General features: G+C 45.0%; 1 protein-coding gene across 1 annotated transcript; it reads right to left on the bottom strand.

The window, feature by feature from the left end:
- Positions 1–321: 321 nt before the first annotated feature.
- Positions 322–23,019, bottom strand: gnptab (N-acetylglucosamine-1-phosphate transferase subunits alpha and beta). Its single transcript, XM_080851160.1, has 22 exons — positions 22,813–23,019; positions 22,292–22,377; positions 21,404–21,523; positions 20,993–21,043; positions 17,825–18,027; positions 17,418–17,482; positions 16,933–17,067; positions 13,520–13,681; positions 12,752–12,931; positions 11,999–12,169; positions 11,160–11,283; positions 10,814–11,029; positions 10,094–10,218; positions 8,681–9,694; positions 8,128–8,327; positions 7,122–7,341; positions 6,728–6,841; positions 6,391–6,476; positions 6,042–6,140; positions 5,679–5,846; positions 3,591–3,681; positions 322–1,955 (listed from the first exon to the last, which is right to left on the bottom strand). The coding sequence occupies exons 1-22, from the start codon at positions 22,942–22,944 to the stop codon at positions 1,884–1,886; spliced, it is 3,834 nt and encodes a 1,277-aa protein (XP_080707286.1). The 5' UTR covers positions 22,945–23,019; the 3' UTR covers positions 322–1,883.
- Positions 23,020–24,626: the final 1,607 nt, after the last annotated feature.

Raw genomic sequence — 24,626 nt, 5'->3', positions numbered from 1 at the left:
AGACCAAATTTAAGCCTTAAATACAGAATGCTGATTTTGTCAGGGACAAATTATTTCAGTTTCAATTCATTTATAACAGTTTGCCTGTTGAGGCTTCAGTGATGAAAGCAAAAGCAACAGATCTGTAGTTTAATTAACTACCCTGATTGTTTTAACCCCCATCGAAATGTGTGGAGAAACAACAACAATGAAAAATCTTGTGGGCGAAGCAGCATACACAATTTCAGTTTTAATTCTGAGGAATTTCAGATGTTCGTCTCATTGGTTTAAAACGGATTGGCAAACAACTTTATTTACCAAACTTGTGTGGCCCTTTGCCATTACAAGGATATGGACATTTCTGTGTTCAATGCATAATCAGTTGAATACAGTCTTTAGCATTGTGAGTATCAATGGCACATATTGAAACAGAAAGTGTGGCATCCATTTTAATAAATGCAATTAAGTTAACTTATTTCAACAGATCAATCAGACATCACTGATCAGTCGCATGCTGTAGAGATCTGAATTTCAGACACAAGCCTTGTGTTATCACCTGCTCACCTTCTCTCTCTCTCTCTCATATACACACACACACACACACACACACACACACACACACACACACACACAAACAGCTCCTTGGTAAGCTTCACTCTTTAAAAACATGCAGATTTTGAAAAGCTGTTCAAACCCTGGCCTGCAAGGAAAATCACATTTCCAAAGCATCTGAAATAGATGTCATCTTAACAAGTCGGGTTGTATCCATAACCAGGGGAAAGCTATGGTAATGGTTTATGACATCATTGCATTCAGGAAGGGGACACAATGCAATAGTTCTAATATTTTTTTCCGGTCTAGAACATTCAAATAGTGTGCTTTTTTCAAAGTGTGGATTTGACCTCCTCAAGCCTGGCATTTGAGTTGTGCTCACGGTTCCTGTTCAGCAAACCAGGACAATGCAGGCAGGGTCTTCAGTATGATCACATGTACAAGATCCAGGCAAATCAGCACAACACGAGGGGGAGAGAAAGCGCACTGGCCGTAGTCTCTCTCTTTCTACAAAAAAGGCACTTCATCTGGAATGTTGAGAAGATAAGGAGAGGTTGAAGCAAAAGCCAAAACAAACCCCATATCTAAAAGAATAAACAAAAAAATTAAACAAAAAACCCTCTAGTTGCAGTGGCTGACCAAGCTGTTCTCGCACAGCTCTTTGTATTTAAACAAATAAATCATCTATCCAAGGCCTTAAAAACAGGCAGAAACCCGAAGCTTCATACATACGGATAGGGTTCAGTTGTCAGTATCTTACCAATATGAAACAAAAGCTTCACAAGATGCTGTTGCAGTGTCCAGTGTTTATCTCTCGAGTTTGAGTTGAATTGGACATAAAAAAATTGAGTCAAAATCGTATCAAGAAACAGCAGACCAACTAAGCAGGGGTGAGTGAACGTGTATTGCTCACTGGAGTCATAATTGAAAGTTTCATTGTTGCCCCCTAGTGGACTGGAGTTGTAGTGTCTCAGAAATTCCTGTTACCACTTTTGATGCCAAGATTTCTCCAGTTGTGGATTCATTTTTTCCCTCCAATTTCTCCTTTTCATGCAGCAACACAGTTGTCCAGGCAGATCCTGTCTCCCACAAATACACCTGCGTAGTTCACCATGTCCAACTCTTAAGTTTCAGGGCTGGAAGGAAGTCCATTGAAGTCCACGTTTCTTTAAACTCGCTGTGGGTCTCTGTCCAGAAACCCTGCTCCTGCCCCAGCTAATCCCTCTCTCGTTACAGATGGAGAGAGAGAGAGAGACAGATAGAGAGAGGAAGAGTGAGTCAGAGAGAGGGAGGGAGGAAGGATTGAAAGGAGAGATGAAAAGGGAGAAGTGCTCCATTTCTCCTGCGCCTCCTCACACACGCTCAGAGGTGGATTCCTTGCTGACCCGACGTCTGGGGAAGAGCCGCCTCTTCAGGAGGATCAGCTGAGAGACAGAGAGAAAGGGGGGATATAAAGAAAGAAAGAGAGACATAGAGAGGCAAATAGACAGAGACAGAGAGCGAGAGAGAGAGAGGGAGAAAGAGAGGGGGGAGAAAGAAGAGTCAACTCAGAGAAGTGCAGTGGACTAATTGCAACACAAGCCTGTCTTGAGGAACTGAAAGCCAAATTAAAGAGAACTTGAGGAGACTTTTGACATGATTCCAAAACCCCCACTAAGTCTTTCAGCCCCTCAAGGCAAGACAGGGACAACCTTTTAAAAACACGCGCCTGTCTCTGCACATTAAGGAGGAAGACACCAACGACACCAGCATGTCCCTATCAGATGAACTCAGGATTAGTGCCCAAATGAATTAATCCCCATCACAGTATTGGGCTATGCACACATTCCTCCCTGTCAGAGAAGGAGGACTAGTGAGGACGTGTCACCTCCACAGGGTTGAGCCACACATTAACCTTCACGGGGATCAGTGAAGGAGAAATCTGACCCCTCCGCTAAAGCTCGCTCATGATGGTAAGAAGAGACACCAGCCAGCAGTCATTAGGGAGGCCAGTTAGACTGGGTTTGGGTGAATTATGGTATCTTAAAATAAGGAGATAAATATAATATTTAAAAATATTTTGTCAGAGTACTGTTATAAGGACAGGAGAGATGGTACGAGCATACATAATGCACACAATCTAACAGTTAGACCACAGACAGAGGGATCACTATAGGCACCGGTATTAGAGTTTTTACAGAGCAATGATATGAGGACAGAAGAAAGATGCTGATGGACATAACAGTTTCATGAGACTAATGTTGTAGAGGGAGGACACTAAGGAAACTACTGTTTTGAGTGAATAGTGTTGTGGAGGATTAGTATTAGTTTTGAGTACTAGAGTATTAGAATTATTATATATTATATCATATTATATTCTAAGAGTTGTCAGGGGTATGTTGCAAGAAGAGAAGGAAAAGTGACTCTGGCCTTGTGCATTTTTGGAAATGTTAAGAAATGAGACAGAAAGAGACTGTGGTTGTCAGTGTTTTGTTTTGTTAGAAGGAAAGTGTGAACACTACAAAGTTGAGTATTAGAGTGTTTTATTATACGGCTCTTCAGAACGTTCCAAAAAGTACCGTTGATTTGAATGGGCCATCCCTACGTCATACCCATACATTAATTCCTGCTAGCAGACCTCTGCCAAAGATAATCACCGCTGTCATTGGCAACGGGTTTTGTACTTCTAATTCACATCTTTCATATCATTCCGCCAGAAGTCCAGTCATTTTAACGCAACAGTAGAGAGTAATTTGAAGTCAGCAAGTAATGGGTTGCTATGCAACACCTGAAACTTCAAAGTTCTATTTGCTTGAAGAACTATTTATTTCTAAACGGGACACATGAAACGGCACCTAAATCATTAAAAAGAGGTATGTTGGAGGAATGTCTTCTATCGTTTTTGGCAAGTACCCGTATAATAAGCGGGATAATGTATTGTCCGTCGGTCATTCTCCAAAAAGAATTCCCTGCGCGTCGGGGTGTTGTTCGCCCCGTCGGGAATTATTTTTGTAGAATGACCTCCGGACAATACATTATCCCTTACATAAGAGTAATGAGATTTGAGACGTTACACTAACCTGTTCAGCAAAGAAAGACATGACCGTGAAGGCGACCAGTGTCACCAGCACACAGTGTGTCCAGAACTTCAGCTTGTCCCTGTACACACGCCTGAGAAAAAACACACACACACACACACACACACACACACACACACACACACACACAAACACAAACACAAACACACAAACACAGAAGAATGTTAATTACATAACAGCAATATTTAATCAGTATTCACGTTCGGTGGGCATATGTTAATGGAAAACACACCCAACCCCTTTCTTTGGAACCGATACTTCTTGCCTCAGAGTTTGCATCCTCAATATGTATTTATCACGGAACTCTACCATCCTCTGAGAGGTTCTACAGTTCCTGAACTCAGACTCAGACCATGTCTTTGTTTCCCTATTCTTTCCTCTGAACTGGAATAGCGTTCCTGAACTAAGACCCTCAGTGTGCATTTGTTTCCTATTAGATCCTCTTAGGTGTCATGAAGTTCCCGAACCAAGAGGTGTTGGCGTGAGCTTGACACTGGCAGTGGACACTTGGCAGCCTGCCCAGAGACAGTGGAACTAGGGGTGGTGATGTCACGGAGACTGGGAAAGGAGTGATGAGGGCATGTCAACCATCAACACGGAGGATGGCACCTGGTGCCCTCTCGCTCCCTTCACTTCCTCTGAGGGTTGTGGGGCAGCCAGAGCAATGCATGGTGGGTTAAGGAAGGAGGCTGCCATCTACAGCTTGGTTCACATGGTCACAGCTTGGCAGATGTCAGCTAGTCACATACACACACAAACACACACACACACACACGTATGCGCGTGCTCTTCTCACATACACACTCAGACAAACATACTGTAAATGCACTCACTCAGTCACTCACTTACACACACAAACAGAATATATCCCCTGATCTTTCCCTCTCTTCTACACACTCACACGCACTCACACAAACACTATATTCCTTGATCTTTCGCTCTCTCATACACACACACACACACACACACACACACACACACATACACACATACACACATACACACACCCACACACACACACACACAGGACCTCTTTGCTAACAACATCCCTGTATGACAACTCCACCGCAGCAGGTTATTTCTGTCCCCTGCAAGGCTGCTCAGAAGTCCTTGGCTATCTTTAAGATCTGGCTATCCGTGCAGATTTGGCATGCGTAAATAGACAGGCCCTGTGGATCCTTTGCTGGTTGACTTCCAGTGAGTACCGCCACGCCCCTGTCTCCTTTAGCCTCTTGACAGCGCGATGACATGCTGGAACACTCATAATCCCCAAAGAACAAGGGGGGAGACACAAACAAACCATAAATCACTCATTCTCTTTATCTAGCTCTCTCTAACACACACATAAATACACATAACACACACACAAAAACACACCCGCACAGACACACACACACACACACAACCACAGAGTCGCAGACAAACACACACACAGCTGAATAGATTTTCCAGGAGAGTGGCAACTAAGTAAATTCTGGGGCTCTATGACGTTTGTTGCCATTGATGATTCCGCTGCTACTACCGCTACCACACTATTGCTGGTCTGCGGCCATTTTGAGCTGCTGGACAACGTTTGTGAGACCCTCTCTGATTTGTTTGGTTACTTTTCTGTGGCCCAGCGGCAGAGTTAGATGCTTCCGACACCAAGGCCATGGGAGAAGAGAATATCTGGGTTTTACTGAATACTGATGCTTTGGATGGAAGAATCTGCTTAAACAACAGTGTCAAACTGTGAATGTGAGGAATATCTCCTAGGGATTCTGTGCTCATCGTACTTGTGTTCTGTCATGTTTAGCTGTCCTATCAAAATAGCCTACTGGAAACAGCTGGGTAGGAGAAAATGATAGAACAACGGCATAGGCAAATTATTGAGTACTCGTATCTGTACTTGGAATCCGCAGGTAAACAAATGTAAGTACTTGCACTCGTATTTGGTCTGAAAAAAATTATCTCTGCTGGGATTAGCGGGTTAAAAAAAGTGGAGTCACGTAACCTCATGCTAGTTAAAAAAAAAAAGAAGAAATAAAATAAAAAACCCTTAAAGTTTCCCAATCTTTCCTGCTTTCCTACCATTCGGTGAGCTCGCGCATGTGGAGGAAGCGGTTGCGGTACTCTCTGGGCAGCTCAAACTGGGAGGGCAGTGGGAACATGGACTCATAGAAGTCTCTTAGCACCGCCTTCACTGTCCCCGCGTCCTTGTGGCTGTGGTCAATGTTGTCATTCAGACAGATGAACTTCCTGCCAACCCACAAAACAATTCACTGCTAGTTTCATATTTACACAGCTAGAAATAGAAAACATTACAATATAATATAATATAATATAGCATAGCATAATATCATCTTAGAGTAATGGGGATGAACATCATCCTAGCTTCGCGTGAAAGACGCAGGCACTGCACAGGACACCTAGATCCTGCCAGGACCCCATTACCTTGGGTTCTTCCTGATGTCGTCCAGCTGGCCGACCACATGGGATACATTAGTGCGCACCATCTTAAAGGCAATCTCCTCCTCGCCCATGATCTCAAACCTAGATGGGTTAAAGCACAGGTTAACACAGGGGCTGCGGACGTACTGGCAGCGTCAGTGCTGTGAGAGGTTAACACAGGGGCTGCAGACGTGCTGGCAGTGTCAGTGCTGTGAGAGGTTAACACAGGGGCTGCAGACGTGCTGGCAGTGTCAGTGCTGTGAGAGGTTAACACACAGTGGCTACAGACGTGCTGGCAGTGTCAGTGCTGTGAGAGCTGTGAGTGAGGATCAAAGCCTGCAGTGGAGCTCACTTGTACTTGTTCTGGTCCCTGAAGGCCTTGTGGATGCGCTCTGTGATGGGATTGCAGTTAATCACCAGGCCTTTGGAGACTGGAGGCTGTGAAGCAGAGGTCAGAGGTCAGAGGTGGTGGGATTTAAACTGGCTTGCAAAAAAACGAATTAGAAACAGGGTGTCCAAGGAAGTGAACTTACTGGTTCACACACTAACACCCCGTACTCAACATCTAAATACTAACCCTAACCCTAACTCAATACTCAAATGGGCTGCTGGTGTCGTGCAGCACAGGTATAACTGCCTTGGCAGGTGTAATTGCCCGAGAGGTGTAACTGTCCCAGGAGGTAACTCACCATGCCGGGGTCGTAGTAGGCCTCCTGGGTGGGGCTGACCTGGTGGAGCCCCGTGAGGTTGGTGGGGAGGGTCTTAGAGCAGTTAATCAGCATCTGCTCCAGACCCGTCAGGTCCTACGACAACAGAACAAGTCAGAACCCCAAAGTCATTGAACTACTTAATGTTCCCACTGGCTCAGAACCTGTAGCATAAATGTGCTCAAATAATAACAATAACAATAAAAAAAACATCAAGCACAATAACTGCCATTTGGATTGCGCCAATGTAGGTTTTTTTTTTTTTTTAAACTAACTTACTTAACAACATATGAGATAAACAGAGCAGTGAAAATGTGATTAGCAGACGACCACCGGTTTCTGAGCATGCACTGAGGGAAATGAACAACAGTGACACCTGCAGGCTGAGGGGCAGCTCGTGGATGCGCGTGGCCAGGGTGCGGATCTCACGGTCGGACAGCACGCCGGAGTGGTCCGTGTCGATCTCATCGAACACCTGCGAGACGTTGAGGTGCTGCAGCGCGCTCATCAGGAAGTAGAAGTAGGTGAAGGCGAACTGCATGTCCTCAGGGTGGCGCACGCGGTGTAGGGACGTCTTATCAAACTCCTTAGGGAAGCTGATGGGGAAACAGAGACAGGGACAGGGACAGAAAGAGTGTGTGTGGGACAGAGACAGAAAGAGTGTGTGTGGGACAGAGACAGAAAGAGTGTGTGTGGGACAGAGACAGAAAGAGTGTGTGTGGGACAGAGACAGAAAGAGTGTGTGTGGGACAGAGACAGAAAGAGTGTGTGTGGGACAGAGACAGAAAGGGTGTGTGTGGGACAGAGACAGGGACAGAAAGGGTGTGTTAGGGAGAGGGACAGATAGAGTGTGTGTGGGACAGAGACAGAAAGGGTGTGTGTGGGACAGAGACAGGGACAGAAAGGGTGTGTTAGGGAGAGGGACAGATAGAGTGTGTGTGGGACAGGGACAGAAAGGGTGTGTGTGGGACAGAGACAGAAAGGGTGTGTTAGGGAGAGGGACAGATAGAGTGTGTGTGGGACAGAGACAGAGACAGAAAGGGTGTGTTAGGGAGAGGGACAGATAGAGTGTGTGTGGGACAGAGACAGAGACAGAAAGGGTGTGTTAGGGAGAGGGACAGATAGAGTGTGTGTGGGACAGGGACAGAAAGGGTGTGTGTGGGACAGAGACAGAGACAGAAAGGGTGTGTTAGGGAGAGGGACAGATAGAGTGTGTGTGGGACAGGGACAGAAAGGGTGTGCAGTGGTGTATGAGAGAGAAAGAAACAAAGGCACAGAAAAAGGGAGGAGGGAGAGGAGAGAAGTTTACGTTTTCAATGTTATGGTGATGACTGTAGATCATTATATTGGGCATGTTGGTGCGGTGGCTAGTGTCTTCTTACACGTCCTGGAGCTCCTGCATGATGAGCCGGTCAATCATGTGTGGCATGTGGGCGGGCACTTTGCGTGACGTAAAGCCGAACTGGCCATTCAGGAGCCTGTTGACGTAGCGCAGCGAATCAGCGAAGGTGTCCTGCAGTTTCCGGCCAATAGCAGCACTGTTTGAAGCGTACTCCATCTCCGCCTCTAGACGTTCCCCTTCCTGTTGAGTGTGATATCATTAAAATACAATACCCTTTATGCCACAAATGCCTTGATGAAAAGTGAACAGGAAAAAACAGCCATTTATATCAGTGATATCTAAACTACTAGGACACACAAAATATGACAATGTGATCTCAATATCCTTTAGCCAAGATCCATTAATGCAACCAATAATGTTAATGTAATTAAACAAAACACAACGGAAAGAAACTGATCTGATATTACTTCAAAGGATCTTAACACGGGTGATTCTAGAACAGATACATTCCTAATTGGGTTCTAGAACAGATTCATTCCATATTAGGACCAAGGATCAGTGTTGCTGAGAAGTAAAACCCTGAGAAGTCTCACCTCGAGCAGGTCCTGGAAGTACTTCCTCCTCTCCCACGGCAGGAAGCCTCGGTCAGTGTTGACGAAGTGCTGGAGCTTCCTGCCGATGGGGGGTCCCTGGTCACTCCCGGTCTCCTTCCCCAGAGGAGGAGCACCAGGCTGGGGTTGATCCTCTGAGATCTGGCCTTTGACAATGTTACCCACCAGGGTGCCGAGGAGTTTAGATGCCCGTGGTTTCTCTGTGTGCAACTGATGGCCTTCCACTAAACGGCTTGGAGGCTTGTCGTCGATTGGAATCGGAACAAGAGTCACCTGATGGGTCTTCACTTTCACCTCCTTCTCCTCGGGTTTCTTCTCCTGACTTTCCTCCTTTTCCCCTCCTCCTCCTGCTCCTTCCTCTCTCTTCACCCTCTCTTTCTTTTCCTCCTCCCGCTCTTCTTTCTCATCCACTTTACCATCTCTGGCCTCCGTGTCCATGTCTTTGTAAGGTTTCTTCTGATGGTTCAAATCCAACTGAGCAGCTGGGATGCCGTTGCCATGGAGCTCGTACTGAGGCTGATCCTTGAATGGAGCCAGGAGAGTTGACTTTGTGAGGTTATAACCCTTCATAGTGATGTCACCCGTGTCCAGCTTCTCTTGCAGGAGGTGGAGCTCGTACTGAACATCTACTGGCAAGAGGGAGATATTAAGCGCAGGCACCTCCATGGCCACCTCTGCAGTATTCTTCCTGATTTTAGGAGACCGTTTGTCCTCTGAGATGTCTACAAACTGCACCTTGGTCTCAGGAGTCAGGGTGGTGGGTTTCTCCTCCTTGGCCTTCTCGTCGCCGTGGGCGCTCTCAGAGGTGTTGGCGTGGGGGATCTCGCGGGTGTCCACGGAGACGGAGAAGGCCATGGTGAAGTGGCCGTCGTCTGAGGTCTGGAAGGTGATGTTGTAGTGGACCTTGGTGGCGTTGTGGCCGGGGAAGAGCAGCAGGTGGACGGTCTTCCACTTGTTGGCCACGCTGGTGTGCCGTACCACCACATTATCACCCACCTGTGGAGGAGTCCAGGCAGGAAACTACACTTTACACAAGATTGAAACATCTCGGAGAGCAGATGGGGGTTTAGTGTATGTGCGTATGAGCAGGTATGATGTGTGTGTGTGTGTGTGTGTGTGTGTGTGTGTGCTTAGTGTATGAGCATGTCTGAGGTGTGTGTGTGTGTTTGTCTGTGTGTGTGCATGACGTGTGTGTGCATGTATGTATAAGCATGCCTGTGGGGTGTGTGTTTGTCTGTGTGGTGTGCGTGTGTGGTGTGTGTTTGCCTGTGTGTGTGTATAAAGGCTGTCTGTGGTGTGTGTGTGTGTGTGTGTGTGTGTGTGTGTGTGCGTGTGTGTGCAATGTGTGTGCAATGTGTGTGTGTGTGTGTGTGTGTGTGGTGTGTGTGTTAGTACCTGCGCATCCGTGGCACGCTGAGCCAGCCCAGAGAAGCTGAAGTAGGGTCGGATCTCCCCCTGGGGAAGTGTGTAGTGTGTCTGGTTCCTGACGAGCTTCACATGATACAGCTCATCAAAGTGATCTGGTGCACACACACACACACACACACACACACACACACACACACGCACACACACACACACACACACACACACACGCACACAGACACACACACACACACACACACACAGACACACACACACACACACACACACACACACACACACACACACACACAGACACAGACACAGACACGTTAAATCTATTTTAAAAATCGCATTTACCAAACAATATTTTATTAAGCATCAGTACTATCAGTTGTAACACATTATACAGCCAGAAGTGATAAATAACTAATGTTATTGATGACATCATACATTTCATACACAAACAATAACAAATCTGATAAACAACTTCTAAACTGAACAGGAGAAGCCAGAGCACTTTAATAGCAGGTATGGTATTACCGTCATCCTCTCTCAGTATCTAAATCAACAGCTCTGTGTATGGAGAGGAGAGATTCTCTCTCTTGCTCTCTCCCCTCTCTCTCTCTCTCCTCTCTTATTATCTAAATCAGCAGCTCTGAGTATGGAGAGAAGAGGTGTACTCCTCTCTCTCTCTTTCTTTCTCTCTCTCGCTCTCTCTCTCTCCTCTCTCTGATTCTCTCTCTCACTCACCTTCTCCGCAGTCTCCCACGTCATAGCCGCAGGACAGCACGTTGCAGGCCTGGTCACAGAACTTGTCTGCCAGCCAGGAGTTGGCACAGCCCTGGTTACAGAAGGTGATGCCGCCGATGCCACCCAAACCACCGGCAAACTGCCAGGGCGGGCCGCCGCCCCCGCCACCCGGCCCCACCGGCACACCAGCACCAAACCTGCTACTGCTGCCCGCTCCTGGGGGGAGGTAGAGAGGCTGAGATCAGGAGAGTGAGTGGTGTGTGTGTGTGTGTGTGTGTGTTTGTGTGCGTGTGTGCGTGTGTGCGTGTGTGTGAGTGTTAAATTGAAGACAGTAAGTGGTGCTCACCAAGACAGTCCCCTCCATCCCAGTCGCACGCTGAGTTGTTGCAGGCTTTGTCGCAGTAGCCATCTTTGATCCAGGAGCCGGGGCAGCCCTCGGCACAGTTAGGCACAGGCCAGGTGAGATAGACCTGCAGAGGGAGAGAGTGACACAGTTAGGCACGGATAGACAGATAGAGTTCAGATAGACCTGACACACACACACACATACTAATAAATACACACACACACACACACACACACACACACACACACACACACACACACACTCAGAGACATAGTTAGGCAGGGGCCAGGTCAGATTGACCCGACACACACACGCACACGCACGCAAACGCACACACACACACACAAATACATATACACAGAGGGAGGGGCACAGTTAGACCCGGGGCCAGGTCAGGTAGACCTGCAGAGTGAGAGAAGGACACAGAGGGCTGATGGGCAGATGGCTCACTGACACCCTCCCCAGTGCTGTGGACTGAACATGCTGCTGATCTGGGTGCAGTTTCAAATGGGATATGACTTTTAGCCACTTCTCTATATGTGAGTATGAGTGTGTGCGTATGAGTGTGTGTATTCATACAATATATATAAAATGGAGTCTATACACTGAATCAGCTAGTGAATGTAAAGTGTATGAAAGTGTGTAACAGTGCCTATGAGTGAGTGGATTCTGTGGTGTTAATATGCCTCTAACTATAACTTTATATTATGACTGTACTATGTTTTACTATTAATCATTAAACCACAACTGTCTTTAATACCCACCTTATGTACCTTTGTATTATTACTGTAATATTAAAAACTATTTATCATTAAACCACATCTGTCTTTAATACCCACCTTCTGTCCCTTGGAGTGGCTGTAGAAGTCGTCTGGCCAGACATCCTTCCCAAACATGACGTCGTCGTTCAGGTAGATGAACTTCTGCGAGAGGCCTGGTATGCGGTGGATGTGTGTCTCGATGGCCGGAGAACTGAAGGTGGGCAGGTGGCTCTGGTTCTGGAAGATGTCCTGGAAACACACATGTACACACACGCACACACACACACACGTACACACGCACACACACCATACACACATACACACACACACACACACACACACACACAAACAGACACACACTTATTATAGTAAACATAACAATGAGATAATTTGCAATGTAAGGTTGCGAATATACCAAATACAACAGTAAGAAATTGCTGAATGTGTAACTGATAGAATGAGCTCAGGAAGACCTGGAAACACACACACAGTACACACACAAACACAAGGAATATGAATACACTAATAACATATTGTATAGGCCACACACAATATATATATACAGTATGTGTGTGTGTATGTGTGTGTGTGTGTGTGTGTGTGTGTGTATGTATATACACTAAATATATAAAAACATGGAATACAAGAACATTTCCTTTGTGCGTATAGTCTAACACAACTATACATTAGAGGTCTGTTTAGACCTGTGTGTGGATTAAGGTATGGCTTAACACAACTCTGAGCAGAACCAAAGGATTATACAGATAAAGTTGGCTGGCTAGCACACACAAAACAATGAAATTAATCATAAATCACAGGGTCAAAGTTCACCTGGTGCGTAACCACAGAGATGCGGGGATTATCCAGGTTGAGCCAGGACGGGATCTGCCCATTGGTCACGATGAAGATGTGCCGCACCCAGGGGGCGTGTCTCTCCACAGAGCGCAGCGAATAGCGGAGCTCTTCGTTGTCCTCGAAGCGGCTCGCCGAGACGTCCTCATCCTGCTTGGACTGGTGAGAGGAGGAGAGAGAATGTGGTGAGGAGACAAGAGGAGGAGAGAGAGGGGAGACCTGCTTCACCATAACCTGATTTTAATATTTACCATAACCTGATTCAAATATTCACCATAACCTGATTCAAATATTTACCATAACCTGATTCAAATATTCACCATAACCTGATTCAAATATTCACCATGACCTGATTCAAATATTCACTATAGCCTGATTCAAATATTCACCATAGCCTGATTCAAATATTCACCATAACCTGATTCAAATATTCACTATAACCTGATTCAAATATTCACTATAACCTGATTCAAATATTCACCATAACCTGATTCAAATATTCACCATAACCTGATTCAAATATTCACTATAACCTGATTCAAATATTCACCATAACCTGATTCAAATATTCACTATAACCTGATTCAAATATTCACTATAACCTGATTCAAATATTCACCATAACCTGATTCAAATATTCACCATAACCTGATTCAAATATTCACCATAACCTGATTCTGTGTTACCTGCGTGATGACACTGATCTATGGGGGGGCTGTCCACTGTGGCAGAGATCAGATGCCTTACCTGCGTGATGGCGCTGAGGTCCCAGAACAGGTAAGCGGGGCTGATGGTGAGCTCCTTCCCGTCCAGGGTGAGGTTCTTCTTGGCCTGCTGGGTCAGATCACTGAAGTCCTGAGCGCCGTTCAGATGCAGCAGCGCAATACTGGCCTCCGAGTAGAGCTGGAGCTGTGGAGGGAGGACGGACATCTCGCACATGAACCCCAACATTGACTGGGTACACCTTCTACTCCTCAGACATCTCACACATGAACCCCAACATTGACTGGGTACACCTTCTCCTCCTCAGGACCAGTCATCTTACACATCTTAGCTTTCACACTGCCACAGACAGCACGACAAGCTGCGTCTTGATTTTGAATCCAGTGTTGAAATCATGATAAGAAGGGGCACATAGTGGTTAGGAGATAAGATTAGTGTACACGCACAGACACACATACACCATCAGAATAAACACAGCTTCCATTCATCGTGTTAGGCACATAGCACTCTACTAGCACTAGTTCATCCTGTGTGAACTGTGTGGATTGAACTCTGTGAACTCACACACACACACAAACACACACAAACATACACACATGCCTAATTCTGTGTGCACTCAGATAACAACATTTACAATGTGCTTTGGTGTCCTGAAACATACATAGCTGCACACACAGCCATAAAGACCAATAACACACACACACAGACACACACACTCATAAACACAACCCCACCATTTACTATCACCCATATTCTTTACACACCTGCTTAGACCACAAATCCCTTTGACAAAGCCCAGACTGTGAGCTCTGGGGACAGAAGCTGAGCTTAGGGCAGTGCATGGTGCCAGTCCTATCGCCATAGCCACACGCGTCTGTGTTTAGAGTGGCCCGTAAAACACACTGGCGCTGGATCACATGGATACTGACAGGAGGGATGACCAACATGGGTCAAGGAGAATATCACTTCCCTAAGACACACACACACACACACACACACGCTCACACACGCTCTCTCTCCCTGAGAGACATTAACGCAACCACATTACGTGACTCATATGACATGAGCAAAGCATGTGATGTGAGATGAGACCTTGAGGAAGTCACATTCAACACCTACCCTGAAGTCTGACACACACACACACACACACACACACACACACACACACACACACACACACACACACACACACACACACACACACACACACACACACGCACACACACACACACAAACGACACACCACTGTGCCATCTTGAACTGGCCTAAACCCTGTAAACACCTCAAAGCACAGTTCATAAAACTGCCGCAAGACCAACACAGGTCAAATCTTCTGTCGTGTAGTGATCAGTCATCCTCTTAGGCACCTCAGGAGAGACTCAAACAAACAGGCATCCTCTTAGCCACCTCAGGAGAGACTGTAACAAACAGGGTGAGATGCATTAAATAGCACCATGGCCTGGATACCAGCCCAAACCCCACCCACAACATTTTTGTTCTGGGAAGTTTGGTCTGGCGCTGACCGATTGGGGAGACGATATCAGTTTTCAGCAAAACGATCTGACCAATGGAGTTGTCAGAGCGGGCTTTATACGATGATGGACAGATGATCAACCAACGCTTGAGTTGAATTAACCGGTAGATTTGAAATAGTACCAAGATGGCGGCGTCTCGGCGTAGTGGGAAATATTTTATGTGAATTAAGCTATCTACACGACTTTTTTAATGTCTACATTGACTCGGTTAGTTGTGTATGTGCAACACGAATGTTGCAGAGTATTGTTTGTCTTAACTAAAGCTCTCTAGACCATTATTGTAAGGTTATTGCTAAAGCTTAGACCAAAATTCCATTGAAACACATAGTAGCTAGCTAGCCTCACTGCTAATAAGTATAACGGGAGCAAGCATATCTCACAGATATTGACGGCGCATTCATTTTGAAAGAGGAACAGAGAAACGCGATTAAGGCATTTGTCGATTGAAAAGATGTTTTTGCCGTCCTTCCTATCCTACGGGATCAGGTAAAAGTTTAGTGTATCAGATGGTCATACTACGTTGCTCTAATTGGTTACAGGTATCCAATTCAGCGAAGAGGCATTTTCTTTCCTGGTTCGTTGAAACACGCCCCATAATCACAGCCCAATGGGTCAGGATCAGACTCATATTCTGACTAGAATTATGAGTATGACATCGTCAGGCTACCATGGCCAATGAACCATGCACAATTCTGATGTAAGAAAATGGTCACTGCTGCTCTCACACGCACACACTCACTCACAGTGAAATATTTCAAATCAAACCGAAAAAGCCCCAGCCTCAGTAATGATCTTCATTATTCTCGACTCAAAATGTACATTCAATGTACACTCATTCAAATTTTATATTGTATGGGTGATAGATACATGCATGGGTGAGAGAATAAATAAATACATATATATATATATATATATAGAGAGAGAGAGAGACAGAGCGAGAGAGACGGTGTGGGTGTGAACGAGAAGATGAAAGGATGAAATGGAGAAGGAGGCAGAGGAGAGAAAGGTTAGCCAAACACAGCTGACCTTTCCCTGCGCCTTCAAGAGCCAGGCCAGTCGAAACAGTTGTTGTGATGTTAACCCCTCTAAATACACACACAAGCACTCGTCCACGAGAGAGGCATGCAGATTCGTGCGCATGCATACACACACACACACACACACACACACACACACACACACAGCCTTGGATTCCTTGCTCACACCCCTCTACGTATAATCACACAGCTGATGACTGCAGTCACTGTTTCACTGCAGACTTCAAATCCTCTCATTGCTACTAAACAAACAGTTGCAAACACACTCGCAGTCCCATTCACTCACAATCCCATTCCCTCACAGTCCCATTCCCATATATTACTAAACTAAACTGGCTTATTTTAAAATAAAATAAAAAATGAGATATTGTTGCTTTAAATATGCATGAAAAGTTCCCATTGAAGCGACTCTTATATATGAATATATTTGAGCATGAACTGATTAACTTTAAAAAGGCCTTGGGCCTTCATAAATTACATTACCAATCGCCCAAAATAAATTACAGCTTATAACAGTGTCATTACTTGGAGCAATACTGCCACATAGTGGATTTTTACCGTAGGGCAACCATCAACAAACTACAGGAAAGCTGTCCTAAGCTGGTGACAAGGATGCTGACCAAACAAAATAGCATTAACATAAATAAGAGAAAAAAAGAGAAACACTCGTAGACCAAGGAGACATCAGCTCCCTATGACTGCCAAAAGATTACGTCAGCGTCCACCTTTGCCTGCCGTTAGACATCTTGTGCATCCATCTGATGGGGGTACTCTCAGCACTGGGCCGGCCCTACTTACACACGTCTCGTGCACTATCTAATGTGTTGTCATGGAGATGGCGAGGTTTGGGTTGTGTGGTATCTACCTGTTTGATCTTGCTGGTGACGACAGAAGGCAGCTTGACGCGGAGCTGCTCCGTCTCTTTAAAGGAGGCTGGGAAGCCGCTCATGTAGGCCAGCGTCTGCATGCGCACCAGACCAGGGGCCTCCTTATCAGTCGTCTGGCAGGGCACAGGAGATCAATATGACAGAAACGGAAGAAGAAAAAAGAAAAAAACACAACAGTACAACATCAATTTGTCACAATATACAACATAAAGAGAGAGAGAGAGAGAGAGAGAGAGAGAGAGAGAGAGAGAGTGAGGGAGTGAGTGTGTGAGTGTGTGAATGAATGAATGAATGAATGAATGACTTACTGAATATACCTTAATAGAAGTACACATTCCAATGAGGAAGGGGCATGTTTGGCCGGCAGTATAACAATGGAAAAGATCCTAAAGACCTTGGTCAGTGCCCTGCATGTCAGCATGCGTGTGGGCCAGTAAAGAAGGAGTATGCTGGGATGACTCACCAGGTAACCCCTGGAGACGGAGTGTTTGGGGATGTCCTTTGGCACGTCTGCGTATGCCTTATCCACTGAGGGGGGAGAGAGAGGCGGGAGAGAGAGAGAGAGAGAGAGAGAAAAAAAACATTTAGACAAAGCTGTGTGTGTGTGTGTGTGTGTGTGTGTGTGTGTGTGTGTGTGTGTGTGTGTGTGTGTGTGTGTGTGTGTGTGTGTGTGTGTGTGTGTGTGTGTGTGGATGCAGGGCTGTAACAACAAACAGGAAACAGTCTGAAAACAGTAATTTGTCATTACTAAATAAATCCACAAAACTAGAACCTCCTTGTTTTCTCTTCTGTATCTGTCTGTGTGTGTGTATGTGTGTGTGTGTGTGTGTGTGTGCGCGTGTGTGCGTGTGTGTGTGTACTACTCTTTACCATCGCCCTGGGAGTGAAAGATGAGCACAGACACAGTGGTGGAGGGGTGGAGTGGTTTGGCCAGCGGCAGCAGCTGTTTGGCGGAGGCGAGTGCGGGCGAGAGAGCGGGCAGCTCCTTCAGCGTGACGTTGGGAGGCAGCGCGGGGTCCAGCACCAGCACAGGGGCCATGATGCAGTGGGACAGCAGACACTCCAGACGCTCCCTAGGGAACACCATCCAGTCAGGGGGAGGCAAGACTGGGACTGGTGATCACACATGGATAATCACATGCCTAATCCTGCACAACACCTATGTCAGGAAGACATACAGTATATTTATTTATAAAACAATTGGGTTCTAGCGCGTAATTTAGCTGTTTCTGATTTGACGAGAGACGTTCCATGCTATAGGTTATTCGTCAACATACCTACAGTTACGGGACTTTTCACAGCTAAAAATAAATCACTCCGCGATGAAACATTCGCATTGATGATAACCGTTTATTCAAAGTTTTTAAAATTCCAAACCAAGACGTTGACAATGGAACTATTTTTTTGTTGCGTAGAAACAATGGCGAAATAAACCATTTTTAATCAATAACTTTGTGTTGAAATGTTAATTTGTTGACAGTAGAATTGTTTTATAAAAGCAATATAGCACTCGTGGGAGTGGGGTAGGTAAGGGATAATCCCACGGGTGTTGTTGCCTACGCCACTCGGCCGGTGGCTACGGCCGAACACCACCCGTGGGATTATCCCTTACCTACCCCACTCCCACTCGTGTTATATTGCTTATATATACATCACTAGACCTATAAAAACTAGGGACCAAGATCCGATCAAGACTGTTACTGGTGATCGCACATGCATAATCACATTCCTTATCCTGCTCAACACCTACGAACAGGAATACTGACAGGAAAACTGTATACAATACTAGAACTATAAAAACTAGGGAACAGCATTGAATAAAGAGACACAGCTATTGTTTATCATATTACGAAACCCACAAAGGATATTAAGACGTCTAGACAAGGCATCACACATTAAGAAAAGACACTGTTCAACAGACGTAATAAGAACTTTAGTAGTCGCCACAATGGATTGGCCCAATTTTCCACCTCAGATTTCAAAATCAACACAAACTATATGGTGACTGGCTGACTCGGAATGTATCGGACCAAAGACCTTTCCTTTGTTTCATCATACCTTCTGTAATATATCACAACTGTATGTGGAAGAAATGAACATTCGATGGCCCGGAATGATCGTAGTGTAGCGCATTGAGTATTTTGTGCCACAAAGATATAAATCCCGGCGTAGGATATCTATTATGTCGACAGACATATTTAACAACACAGGCAGGGAGAATAATATGTAGACATTGGAGATGTATTATCATTATTAACATTCAAACATGAGTGATGGGATCTTCTATTATTTAATTATAAATAATAATTAAAAATAAATAAAACAAAGTGGATTATCTGCTGTATGCATATCAACCCCCACCAAACATGTAAGATACCTTTTACTGCATATAGGAGAGACCTCAGGAAGTCATTACTGCACACAGGAGAGACCTCAGGAAGTCAACTATAGTACTGCATACAGGAGAGACCTCAGGAAGTCAACTATAGTACTGCATACAGGAGAGACCTCAGGAAGTCATTACTGCATATAGGAGAGACCTCAGGAAGTCATTACTGCATATAGGAGAGACCTCAGGAAGTCAACTATAGTACTGCATACAGGAGAGACCTCAGGAAGTAATTACTGCATACAGGAGAGACCTCAGGAAGTCATTACTGCATATAGGAGAGACCTCAGGAAGTCAACTATACTACTGCATATAGGAGAGACCTCAGGAAGTCACCTGACTGCATATAGGAGAGACCCAGGAAGTCACCTGACTGCATATAGGAGAGACCCAGGAAGTCACCTGACTGCATATAGGAGAGACCCAGGAAGTCACCTGACTGCATATAGGAGAGACCCAGGAAGTCACCTGACTGCATATAGGAGAGACCCAGGAAGTCACCTGACTGCATATAGGAGAGACCCAGGAAGTCACCTGACTGCATATAGGAGAGACCCAGGAAGTCACCTGACTGCATATAGGAGAGACCCAGGAAGTCACCTGACTGCATATAGGAGAGACCCAGGAAGTCACTTGTCTCAACTGAAAGAGGAACACTTCTTTCATCATAATTATTAAAAGACACAGCATGTGGGCCAGTACCCTGGCACTTCTGGGTGCTTAATGGCACAGAGAAGAAATACTCTCAGGCATGCAGGCCAGGGGAGGGCTTCAGTCTGTGCCCTTAAACTAAATATTTGATTTGTTCAGAACAGGTATGGGTCTCGCTCATGCGACTTTCCATCTCAAAACCGTAGTCTTTGTTTATATTGCTCAAGGGGTGCAAACAGCAATGGAAATACCTGCACTGCCTGTGAAGGAAATACATTCATCTAGCTTCTAACTTCTTTGACAAAACACCCACACACACACACCCACCCACCCACCCACCCACACCCACACCCACACACACACACACACACACACACACACACACACACACACACACACACACACACACACACACACACACACACACACACACACACAAGCTGTGCTCTTCCTGTAGTGTGGGCGGGGGGCTGCGGTTGTCTTGTTGCATTGTGAGTTTGGGTGATGCAATGATCATGCATACAGACCACTCAATCCTACTCTACTCTCTCTGTTTTCTGAATAGAGTCTACCATCTACTCTGTGAGGACAGTGCTCTCTAGCTCCACAAGCACCCCCTCCCCCACCCAGGTTTCCCCCCAAGAGTGCTTATAGATGCTGACTAATCTCTTTACTGAGTATGTGGGCGTGGATGTGCCTGCACTGCCTCCGGGTTTGTGTTTGCTTTAAAGCCACTTTTAATCATGCCTCTATGTTTGTTTCATAGTCACTGTTCATTTTGTGTGTGTGTGTGTGTGTGTGTGTGTGTGTGTATGTGTGTGTGTGTGTTTACTTTGAAGCAGCTTTGACTCATGTCTGTATGTAAAGTGCCAGTTCCTCGTGTTTCTGACGCATGGCTATGTCTGTATGTTGCCTGTTCCTCATGTTGTTGACGCGTAGCCCTGACGCAATCTCAGACTCAGAGGCCTGGTTGGAGCCCCCACGTGACTCGGACTCACCCTTCCTTCGGCACCTCCGTCGGTTCGCTGGCGTTCTTCCCCAGGCGTTCCCTACAGAGACACAAGCCAATCAGCTGAGTGCAGACATAAGGGTGGCTGACATACCAACCCCTGTGGGACTAGGCTTTCTGTCTTCTGCCTAATCAGTGCAAGCTGACAGGTATTTAAACTGTGATAATGACAGCAGTAGCCAATATTTAATTTACTTTTACTGGATTATCTTACCACACACCAAAAAATGTGGTTATTCTTGTATTGCCAAGAAAGAAGGTTAAAGCAAAACAGCCACCATCAGATTCAACTGAGAAAAGAGAAGAGGAGAGACAAAGGAAGGAAACCTCCCGATGAAACAGACAGGAGCCACAGCGGAACGGAGGAGTAAGTCTCCTGCGGCCCAGTGCGTCTCCGTACCTCAGCTCTCTTTGCTCCTCCTCCAGTCGTTCCCTCACGCCCTTCAGGTTCCGGAGGAGGTCGACGTCAGTGCCGTTCACCCAGGTGTACACCACATCGATGGGCATGGGCAGACACAGCCTGCACAGAAACCATACCGCACTCACAATCACACACAGCTTTTGCAAAGACATTTTTACATTTACATTTAGTCATTTAGCAGACAATATTATCCAAAGCAACGTACAAAGAAGATAACAATCAAGCTACAAGCAACACAGATATAGTGTAACAATAAATACTAATTTACATAAGAAATAAAGAAGTGAAGGAATGCAACTTCTGTAAGTGCGAGTTAAGTACTAGTCTTCTTTCTCTGCAGGTTTTACAGATACCATAGCAAATATGTCTTCCTTCCTGTGGCTTACAGAAACAGGTTTACGGGTTTGATCCCCAGGTAGCCAAGTAGACTACTGATGAAAAAGTATATTTGTACTTTGAAGTCAGTCTGCTGAATTAATAAATGAAGATGTATTGCAAATGTAAGGGACACATATAGCTCTGTGTTGACTTGAAACATAGCAGGGGGAGACACCGGGGACTCAGCTCTGAGGGAACATGTTGAGCAGTAGCCTACAGATTTATGAGATATGAAGTTTAACAATTCCACACATTTCCAGAACAGTGACATAAATGAGTCATAAATGATCTTAAATGAGTCATGTCTGGTCATGTCCCTGCGTATCAGTCTGTCTCATTGTGCATAAAATGCTTGTTTGTCCAGGCACCAGAGAGCATGGAGGAAGGGGACTCAGTATAATACCCAGGTGAGAAACCAGAGGAGAAGTTAAAGAGAAAGAGAACGTAGACCAGCCAAAACCATAGGCATAACGGCATAACCAGACTGACCTGGTCTGGAAAGATCTCCCTGCCACATTGTCCCTGTAGGAATCAAAGAGTACATGGTACTGGTCTCTGCTCCATTCAACGACCACCTGTAGGGGAGAAGACAAGGCAATCCATTCAGCACTCACAGTCCACAGGGTTAACTATCAGGTAGTAGCCTATATTCTATCAAACCTTCACAATACATTTAAAATGCAATTATAGGATCGAGGTGTCCTGTCTGTACCAATCCAATGTCAATGTAACTTTAGTATGTGTAAAGGTATGGTGTGAAATGTACCGTCAGTGGCAACAACACCATGCATAGTGCCATAAGTAGGCCTATAACGACCACGATCAACAGATCAACGGCTGTAGGGTATTGAGAGTAGGCTACAGTAGGAGGTTACAGTATGACTAAATTGACAAGCATGTAAAGAGTCTTGCAATGGCTGGGTCGAAGATGTGGCATATGCTACGATAGTAGCTTAGAGGTACATTACGTGAGACACCTGGTAACGTGACTTCGTCGAAAGTTAACTCACCTCTCCGAACTGAAAGGCGGATACGATCATAAGAACTATTCCCCCGAAGCAGAGGTAGAGTCCATAGCGATGGGACAGACATGTATAAGTCTGTCGCTGCAGGAGTTTGAGGGCTGAATTGATGATTACCATGGCTTCCCTATCCTGCCCATATCTCTTTAGCTACGCACAGGTGATACACACACGCGGCACGTGAATAAATATTGAAAAAGATAATTGCAGAGAAATACCGCAGGACAGGAAATAGCCCCTAAACGTCTCTTTGTCACCTGACGATTCGAAACTGTCAAATGCATGACTGAGATCTGGCTGTGTGTTGCCAGCGACAATACGAACATTTCAACATGGCCGACTTTTCAAAATAAAAGTCCAAACTATTAATACGTTTTAAATAATAGAATGATTTGCAATACAAAAAATGCAATACTCACTTAACTGTAATTGCTCCCAAACTAAGGAACACTAAACCTACAGGTAAAAAAAAAATTGGAAAAAACTTGAAATGCCTTTTTTGAAAGAGGTTCTGTACCTTTTTTTTAGCTGACCGTACTGTGATGAAATCATCAGTTCTGGTGTAAACATTAAATAGTTAAATATAAAATATAAAACAGGAGTTCATGAACTGAAAATGGCACAATATGCCTTCTACTGTTTAATATCAACCCTGAACCTTGCAATGCCAATGCTGACGTACATAGAGTCAACCGTTTGGGACTTATCTATCTAGATAGATAGATAGATAGATAGATAGAGGTAGATAGATAGATAGATGGATACTTTATTAATCCTGAGGGAAATTAAGGTCATCCAATAGCTTATACACTTATGCACTTATCGTCGGCTTCCTGATGAAACCTGCTATCCGCCATTTTGGCCAAAATGAGATTAAAAATCAGAGTGGACCAAAATCGAACGGGGCATTTCCTGAGAAAACCTGCTATGTCAATCTTAATTTTGTGGGGTAGCAACAACACAATAAAGAAAAATGCTTAATCCTTTCTTCTGAAATATGCTGTGATGAAAACTGCTATATCCCACTTGGTTCAAAGGTGTAACCAACATTTAACCAAAGTTGTCACAATGAAACCTGTCATGTTATAAAGAGTTATAAAAAGTGATCTGATTGGGTCATACTGATGTTATGATGAGATCTGGCATTTTACAAGCCCATTAAAACCTGCTATATCCACAAAATATGTATACATACAAAATAAAAACCTGCTATCTCCCCTAACTCTGTCTCAAAATGCAACATTTTGATAAAAGTTGCATTTGTTGATTAAATCCAGCACACATCTCTAAAATGAAATACAATATTGATGGTACAAGTCAAGTTTCTCCATTGCCTCAGATTGCCTCCATTGCCTCAGATTAAATCAGTTTTTTGTCTTTCCTGAAAAAAGGTGTAAATGGACATAGCAGGTTTCATCAGGAAGCCGATGTTATGCAACTCACCTACATACACACATAAATCACACACACATAGGGGGAACATGTTCACAGGAAGTGGGGCGTTTACAGATACAATAATTGATCTGACCCTATGGTACAGTATGCATTGATTGTGACAGTGTTGATATCCACGAGGAAAGTGTCCTTGTGCTGTGCTGGATAGTGCAGAGAGAAAGTGTTCTTGTGCTTGTGTGGATAGTGAAAATATAGTGTTCTTGTGCTTGTGAGTGTATGGATAGTGCAAAGAGATATAAGTGTTAAGTAGTGCAAGGGGCTAATATAGCCAGTAAGGGGTTGGACAGTGGGTTGGTATATAATGAGATGAGATGAGAAGGGGAGGGCAGAGATGTCCATCCTTCTGC

This window comes from Sprattus sprattus, assembly GCF_963457725.1.
Source record: "Sprattus sprattus genome assembly, chromosome: 14".
In the NCBI taxonomy this organism is placed as follows: domain Eukaryota; kingdom Metazoa; phylum Chordata; class Actinopteri; order Clupeiformes; family Clupeidae; genus Sprattus; species Sprattus sprattus.
Note: the sequence above shows the minus strand (reverse complement) of the source record. Positions and strands in the feature narration are given on the sequence as shown.